The following is a 9,294-nucleotide window of genomic DNA, read 5'->3' on the forward strand; positions in this document are numbered from 1 at the left end:
AGATATACATATCCGATATACATCCCCGGTGACCCTGCACATTCCTGATGACACCAAACAATCTCCGGTGACCCTACACAAACCCAGGGACCTCAAATAAGTTCCGGTGACTCCACACAACCCCAGGGACCCCAAATAAGTTCCAGTGACCCCTGCACATCCCATATGACACCAAACAATCCTCTGTGACCCCACACATCACCGTTGTGTGGGGGGAATCTATCAAAATCTGGAGCAGATGTGCACTGCAACCAGTGCAGCATCTCAGCATCTCTCTCCCTCTGTTTCAAATCTTACCTGAGCAAACTGAAGAGAGATGCTGATTGGTTGCCATGGGCAACAGCTCCAGATTCGGTTTGCTCCAGTTTTGATTAATCTCCCCTTAGTGTCTTTTTATCTGTTTTAACACTGATATCTGTAAATGAGAAGACTGGTGGGGGGAGTGGTCACATTGAGGAACCTGGACTTGGGGCAGCAGAGAGTAAATGTGACCCAGGAGAGGGAGAGAGCTGAGAGAAGTCTACAGAACACAGCAAGTGCAGGAGATTCTTCATCACAAACCACACACCACTTGTCAAGTCGGCAAACGGTCCTTCCCCTCCCCCGGTACAGGTGTACTATCTGTATCCTGTACTATAGATTTTGAATTTCACTTGCAAATTGTGAGCAATCGTTGGTCAGCACGATCCACGCTGACCAAAGAGAAGCGCTTCTTAGTATGGTTAAAAATGATTTTGGTTAAGATTTTGTTTGTATTACGACACAGATTGTCATGAGGAACAAGTAGATTGGGCTCCACTTTAGTCCTTGGACCAGTCATTTTTTATAAAAAATCCCACTCCGGTAGGGATTATAGAAAGATAATTAAAGATCTGTAGAAGGGTGTTTACAGCTTCTGTGATGCATTTAAAAAATAGGTTGCGACAACTGTGTAATACAGGTCTCCACAGTAGAGAAAGTGTCTGCAATAAGGTTTTAAAGGAAAGTTCGAAAGATCACCAAAACCAGAGCGAGTTAGAGTGGCGGCTGCCCTTACAGATATGGGGGGGAAAAAAAGTCTGCATAGGATGGAAAGAGCGGGAAGGATTGCACCCTTTCCTTAGGGAGCAACCAATTGCAAGTTCAGCAGGAGTCCTCTGCCAGAGCAAAGCCAAAACTGTACATGGTCTACTTACATGATATACACATTGTGAAAAGTCTGTGCCTGGTGGCTGACTGCAGAAATCTGGCCTAATCTACCAGCAGATGTTGACTGAATAATTTTATTTAAGCCAAAACCACCTTGAGGAGACCAAATTAGACAAGAAGCAGGTTGGAAAATCTTCAAGCTAACGGAGCATTGCAGCCAATCAACTGCAAGCTCTCTTTGGGTATTTTGACAGCAGCCGGCAGGGAATTCCATAATCTACGTTGGTAAGTGCTAACGCAATCTGTTCTATTTTCTTCGTTCAGCCCACAGGTTGAACCTAGAAAATATAACCGCGTATACCCAGCTTAAGTGAAACTGAAAAGGATGGTTAGAGGAAGAATTATGGGCCCTGGGGGCTGGTATTTAGTATTTTTGCCTAGTGTTCAGTCTCCTCTAGGTGGTAGTAAAACCCACAGTTTAAAAATATGAATCTCTTTGCCTCCCAATCTTTAACAAAGAAAGTGAGTTTTACATTCAACATGGTGAAAAGGGCAAAAAAATGTTTTGCACTAGAATACAATAGTTACTAATATTGTGGAGAAATTGACAGTTAACCTTCACCTCATCAGAAACACCCCCTTCATCATCTGACAAGTAACCATGTGGGACAAAGAAGCCATCATCATCATCATCATCATCATCACCCTCCTCTTCCTTTGGATCTTCATCATCGTCATCCTAAAGAATGCAAACACAGAAAGCTTTACACAAAAGAACTTTATGTTAAAAGGACATGTCCATCAAGTCCAACATATCAAATTTCAAGAATGTGAAATTAGCCATTTTGAAAACTGGAAATTTTGTTAGGCAGATGGTCCCATGTACAAGTATTTAGTTTTTTGTGTGATTTTTACCAATATATGTAGGATTTGTTTAAAAATATTTAACACATTACAAAGCATTTCAATAGTACTAGAAGTTAGCAAAGACAACTGCAGTAGCTGCCTATTTTGCGGGTACTATTGATTTAAATTTCAGATAGTAAATGGGATGGTGTGAGGCCCCATTCACAAGCGATCTGTTCTTCAATGGAAGGTAACCCAAAAAATGAATGGGGTTAGTTGACACTGTTCCATTGCAGCTTGGCCTAAAGAACCTGTTAACAATAACAGACACAAACTAGGCTTGTAAACAATAACAGACAAAATAACCTTGACCCTACGGCTCGAGGAAAGAAAAGGCCGTAGTATCCTGGTACAAAAACTCTAAAAAGACAGAAATGGGTATGACTTCTTTCAAAAACCAAACTCATTGGAGAAATTGAGACTCATGACTGAAATTAACTCTTTGCTGCATATTGTATTAAATACATTGGTTGCAGTGAGTAAGCTTGCATAAAATTAAAAAATTATTAAATACAGCAGCTGGGAGTTTTTACTTTTCCTAAGCCGACTGCCAGATTCCTTGTAGAATAGATTTTGCCGGCTTTACAGCAGCTTCTACAGGCACAGTGAATATATGGGGGAGTTCTAAGTAATTGCTTGGCTTAGCGTGCATTTTAACGTGTGCAAAGAATGCAAAAATAGATCTGAAAGCGATTGTTATAAGGTGGGAATACCAAATTTGACAAATATAGGGAAAAGAACTACGGCAGCACCCATATAGAAAGTTATGCGAGGAGACCTTTTATCTCAAGCCCAAAAGGTGCATCAGGGAAGTCATAAGTTATATTGTCTAGCTATTTAGCGATTATGTGATATGAAAATATTTTTCCAATAGGAATCAGGAGATAATTCATTTTCTGGGACAATTAGCCTTAAGGGTCAATAAAAGGGTTAGGTTCTTTACATTTCCAGGTATACACTATGTCCGTAATATTCTGTAGCCAAGCAACATTTGAGAGTAGAAAGGGAAAACATTATGGATGCGAAATATAAGTCCAGCACTGCATAAAGTAGGGAATTAGTCATCCAGTCACTTGAAAGAACGCACCAAATTGTTTTCAGAAGAAAATGCTGCTGCCGTCAGTTGATTAGTGAAGATAGTTTTGCAAAGACTGACCGACAAACTTCCAACCAGACAGCAAGGGTACAGAAAATGGATTTATCCATCAGGAGAATCCATCCAAGGAAAAGGAATAATGGATAAAACCTGCCTTGACTTAAAATCTCTTAAACTAAGAAGCATTGATTGACCTGAAAGATTGGCTTTATGCATTATCCAAAATATCAGATTCATCCACATAGGAGCTACCAAAAGATGGTAGGCGATCGGATTTGTGGCTGAAAACGGCAGAAAGAAAGAGGAAATTACAGTAAGTGAAATTCGTAAAACATCTTCCTGTTTGAAAGTATGTTTGCTGATGTGAAGAGCCTACAGTGGGTCATTTAGTTCCCTTCCAAAGGAAAAAGGCTTCTTCACATTGTCAGGAGGAAGCCATGATTCCACAGGTTGTCCCCAATACTTCTAAAGGAAGATTTTAAATAGAGTAAAGGGAAACTTCTTAGGAGCAACATGTACAAAAGAACAAGAAAACCAGGCAAAGCCTCCAATTGCAGGGCAGTGGATAATGCAGCAATCAGAAGAATATCATCAAGTACTCCTTGTAATATAGAGTCACGTGGAACTTGTTGAAATAAAAAGCTATTCAGGAGTCAGATTGGGGCCTCAAGCATACTTGGAGGTGAAGTGACACTAAACTCTATATTTAAGGCACATGAATGCATTTTAAAGATTTAACGCCTAACAAAAACGTAGTTTATATGTGCACTACTGGGCTGTAGTTCATCAAGTCATCTCAGCACTCTACAGATGAGTGATGCACAAATAATCTACATTTTTGTTAGTTAGAGAATTATGGGCAGAGTGAAATACAGTCATCCCCATAGTTGAAGCCGACCTGTGACACTGAATCTGTCACACATCGTCTCTATTAATTGAGAACTAAGCGATTACATATCGCTGAACACTCAAGTTCATGATCTTCTCCCTGCAAAGAGTGGTGGGATATTGCTGGAATCATGCCCGGCCGCAAAACAGCTCTGCACTGTCAGCATACAGCAGGCAATAGCCCGCTATAGGCCGAGTTGTGTCAGAGGAGGACATTAGTAAATGTCCCCATGAGACCCTAAACAAAACTAAGGGCAAAAAAGATAGTTCCTTTTAAAAGGTGTTTAACCCCTTCGTGACTGACGACGTACAGTGTACGTCGCCAGCATCGGGGCTGTTTAAACAGACTCCCAGCGGCTTTTGCAGGTATGATTTTGTCAGACTCTCAAGGTAGTAGAGGAAGCCGGTTGCCATTAAAGCAAGGCACCAAATCCCTCATACTGGAACAGGACGGGAAGTAATGCAGCTTAGGAAAATTAAGAGCGTATTCAGTTACAGAGAGGAGTGTGGCTTTTGCCCCCGGGACTCTGTTTAAACTTGTAAAGCCGACTGTCGGCTTTACAACAGAAGAGATTCTGGCGAGTTGCCTGTCGCCAGATCGCTTCTGTGTCCCGAAGAAGGGGACGCCCCCCGCCGTGCTTCCCGGGCCCCTCTTACGGGCCCGGGACCGGCTTCATTGGTGTCCGCGGGGAGCTGGGGAGGAGATAGACGAACTTCCGTTTATCGATCCCCTCCACGTTCTATGGGACCGGGAGCGATGCAGATTGCATCACTTCCGGTCCCTGGGCTGTCAGTTCTGGGCTACTGCAGCCCAGCTATAAGCTATTGAAATGCGATCTGCACTTCAATAGCTTATTTCTAGTGTAACGGTGACACTGGGGGTCTTTTGGACCCCCAGCATCACCTGAAAGAGTACCTGTCACCACCATCTGCTATCACATGGGGGGGCTTACAGTTCTAAAAATAAAAAAAATTATGAAAAAAACATTTTTAAAGTCCCCCGCCCACCTCGCGTTGCCACGTAAACACGCGTCGGGTGCGCCTAGGGCCAGTATTTTGGGGTATCTCTAAATTGATGACCTGTGGGGGCTTTTAAAGAGTCTATGGACTTTTTGGGGTACTGCAGTTTATCGCCGTTTCACGGACGTACGCAATTTGTAAACTGGGCATGTTGGGTATCGTTTTACTCGTTGGCATTCAATAAATATATAATGTTTGGGGGGTTCAAGTAATTTTATATTTGTGGAATATAACATGGGGGCAAAAAAATGCCTCAGTCATGGAGTTAAATGCATTTTTAAGATTTCACTCATGAGTTTAGTGTCACTAATCGTGCAGAGAGCAATAAATAATCCAAGGTGGTTATTAAAGGTGTTGTGTACATAAACAGTATGAGGTTCCAGTTGCAAGCTATGGAGTTGTGGAAGACTCCAGGGAGGATGACCCTAAAATAAAAGGGGTCCCAAGAGCTGGGGGGAAAAAAGAGAAGTAGCAGTTCACACACTGAAGCAGGACAACAAAAAAAAAAGAAGCGTCTCGCCTGCTGTCCTGCAAGACTACAGGAAATAGTTACCAATAAATCTAGTTTGCCCCCATTCTTCTAGGACATTATGTGAATATAAAAGAATAAAGTCAAAAAAATGATGTGATCTAAAAATGGAAAGCAAGGGTTCTTCAATGAATGGGGCTTGTAATATGCTAACTCTGCTAGAAGTGACTGCAATCAGTAGCAAAATCTTGAGTAATGAGCCTAACTAAGCCCCCGTTCACACCTAGGAGTTGTTGCTCAAAAAGATAAGAGCAACAAAATTCTCAAGGCAAGGAATCCCATTAATTTCTATGGCTCCTTTTAACACCTGAGCTTTTTGTCACAAGCAGAAAAAGGCGTGTCGCAGAAAAAAAGCACACGAGCTACTTATGGTCCCATAGACTTCAATGTTCATATGTGAGCAACAAAATGCTCACATATGAACAGAGCCATAGAAATGAAAGGGATTCCTTCGAGGGTTTTGCTGTGCTTAGCATTGAGCAACAAATGGCCTAAGTGTGAATTGAGCCCAAGTTAAGTACATGCCAGACGCTCTGAGGGAGATTTGAAAACAACAACATGCAGGACTAAGAATAAATCCCATTTTCCAACCAAAAACCACCACAGGTCTCATTTTGCCATAATCGAATAATTTTGATTTGCGTTTTCCTATAAGGATATCTTTAGAAAAACCCAAGTGCAGACCTTTAAACCTTGAGAGCAATTTCTTCCTTTGTGAGTATTCCATAATAGAAGAAATATTGCTCATTTTGTTATTAGAGTTGAAACAGATATTGAAAATGTATTTATCTCTAAATGGCACTTGTAACCGGCTTAGGACTTTTAAAGTTTTGATTATTTTTGATGAAAGCGGTCCAGCCTTTAGATATCTTCTTCATAAACCAGGCAAACAGTATTAGTGACTGAATCAGAGCATGCAGAATGGGGCCACATAAGATCAATCTGCCCCGTCTGGTAGGACTCATGAAAGCATGCTGACGAGAAAGAAGAGAAAAAGAGTATGGCCTTTTGAGCCAATCAAGGATTACATGTATCTTCTTGAAATAATTTTTGAAAAACCCTAGCCAGGAGATGAATATGAGGAAAGGCATAACGGGGACTGAACCTCCAAAGATTTGTTAGAGCATCAAAGGCAACTGCTCCATCTCTTGGGTTCAGGAAAGAACAATTGTGTCTTGGCATTCGTCTGAGGGGTAAAAGCATCCACTTCTGGATATCCCCATCGCTCCAATAGGAGGCGAAAAATACTATGGACTCAGGCCCTATACTTCCTGAACAACACTGCAACAGGTAAGGAATTCGTTAAACTATTCTGGGTACTTTTGAAATGGATAGCCAACAAGGCGCCAGAAAGCCAACAAACTGTTTACTACACCCAGTTCTCTACAAATGGATGATGTCCTGGACTCCCTTCTGGGTCCACTGGCCCTGAGCCAACAGTTCCTCGGCATGCGTCCTCCAGCCCCAGGTACTGGTATCCATAGTTAATTTTATGGAAGTAGACTGTGTCCATACAGGATCTATGGACAGCAGATCACAGACTCCCCAACACCATAGGCTTTGCTTTATACAGGAAGGAAGATTTACTTCCAATCTGTCCTAGAGTGATGCCATATTTTCAGGAGAAATGCCTGAAGTGGTCTCTGATAAAAGCTGGTCCACTTAACTGCTGGACAGATTGACGTAATCAGACCCACCGCACAGGCATGACATAACTGAGACCGCATGATTCGCTTGTAAATGGGCCACAGCACAATTTATCTTGGGAATTTGTTCTTCTGGGAGATGGATTTTTCCATCTTGTGTGTTCAGGATGTATCCCATGTAGCAAACTGCGAGGGCTTCAGGTTTGATTTTACCACAATATGCCAACCCAGGTTCAAAAGTCAATTTTGAGCGAACCTCAGGTGCACCATTGCTTTTGTGAAAAGGCTAATAGAAACAAATCAATACAGGAGAATATGGTGATTGGCAGATTCCAGAACCTATTGGAAAAAAAATAAAAAATCAGAAGGGCCAAGGAGAGGCCAAAAATAAAATTGGAAATGTCGCACCTCTAACTGCATTCTCACTGCAAGTTGTTGAAACATCAGAATGCTTACGGATTGAACTGAAAGGCTTTCCCGCATTTGTTAAGAGTTGCCAATAATTAATTTGGCTGTGGAAAATGTCATGAATTTTTAAAAAAAACGCCCATCCTAAATCTTTTTGTATTTTATGAACCTGTTCAATGGCCTTTGATTTAGGATAGGGCAAAACAGTCCACAATATTTCTTCACTACAAACATGCAAGCAAAATCCTCTGCCCTTTTCTTCTCTTGGCACTGGAACTACAACATTTTGGTCTTTTAAAACTCCCAAATGAAGACAGAGAGCCCCAGCCCTCGCAGGGTCATTGAAGAGATTGTTACTATATATCTCAAAGGAGGGGAACTTGAATCTGAGTTCTATGGGCCCCAGAGTTATGGAGCTGTAGGAAATCCTCCTAATCTTCCCCCCCAGCACATATGATATGGAGTGTCTTGAGACTTGGGGATCTGGTTAGGGTCATTAAAGGAATTGCCTTTACCCTTCCGACCTGACCAATGCATCCTACGTTTCAACTTCCTGTTTTAATGAATTAACATCCTTCGACAATGAAAAGCTCTCATTTTGTTTTGTCGTTTCTTTTTATACGGGAATTATATTTTTTTATTCTAGTCTGCCAACAGAGATCTGAGTGAAAGGTGGAAGCTAATTCTTTGACAAACTGCAAAATGGTTACTGTAAACCTTAACAGATTCCTCAAATAGACAGGTTTGGCAAAGGACCTTGGAGCACATAGCTGAACAACTCTGTGCTAATGACAAATTAACCCTTGCAGGTGGGTTACCCCCACATTACAAGGGTTAAGTGCATACAGACGCTCACCCAAGCCTTGAGTCTGCCCAGCTGCTAGACCGGTAGCTTCTCTCCCCCTCCAACAAGAATATACACATAGGGGAGCAGCAAGCCAGAGGGACAGGTACAGTGATCAAACAAATGCAGACAAAAGCATTGTGCATGCCAAAATAAATCCTCTCACTCTCCTTCGTTAAGACAGAATGTACTTCAGATAATCATCAAAAGGGATATCGAATAGTACTGCCACAACAACAGGCAGGCAAAAAACACAACGGTACAACACACAAACCATCAGTCAAACCAGCGCAGTGCAAGGAATTGTATGTGCTCGATAGCTTCAACATGGGGGGTGGGGGAAGGACTACAAGGATCTATTTGGATTTTCACATAGTCAGTGAATTGCTTCAAGGAAAAAACAAAGCATTGAATTTTCCTTCTGGAAATGTCTGAACTTAAGGAAAGAATAATGAAAAAAAAGGATAAAAAAAACAGTTGTCTACAGCTGTGAAATGGGGGTCTGGCACACAGTACCCTACTCCTTTTCATGGTGGTATACCACACAGTCTAAAGCAGAAGAAAAAGACACCCAACTATCAAGGTCACTAACAAAAACAAAACAAAACTAAGGTATGTATGCTGGAAGCAGGGTCATATAGTTGCTGGCTTAACATTTTTCTTTGCCAGTGTCAAAGCCTCCTGAGCGTGGCAGTATAACCTGAACATATAAGAATTACTATTCCATGTCCTTAAAAAGGATGAAAAAAAGTGTTTTCACTTGGTATCAGATTTAAATATATGTATTTTTAAATTCCTAGAGTTTCGATAGGAAGAAAAAAAAGGGGGG

The 9,294-nt window shown here is 41.6% G+C and overlaps 1 protein-coding gene across 1 annotated transcript in view; it reads right to left on the bottom strand.

The window, feature by feature from the left end:
• CHAF1A (chromatin assembly factor 1 subunit A) overlaps positions 1 to 9,294 on the bottom strand; it is a 196,623-nt gene that overhangs the window by 78,096 nt on the left and 109,233 nt on the right. The window contains exon 11 of the mRNA XM_018570653.1: positions 1,751 to 1,867. Coding sequence (XP_018426155.1) covers positions 1,751 to 1,867 — 117 coding nt within the window. The remainder of the gene's footprint in view (positions 1 to 1,750; positions 1,868 to 9,294) is intronic.

This window comes from Nanorana parkeri, unplaced genomic scaffold (assembly GCF_000935625.1).
Source record: "Nanorana parkeri isolate BGI_ZX_2015 unplaced genomic scaffold, ASM93562v1 scaffold1567, whole genome shotgun sequence".
NCBI lineage: Eukaryota > Metazoa > Chordata > Amphibia > Anura > Dicroglossidae > Nanorana > Nanorana parkeri.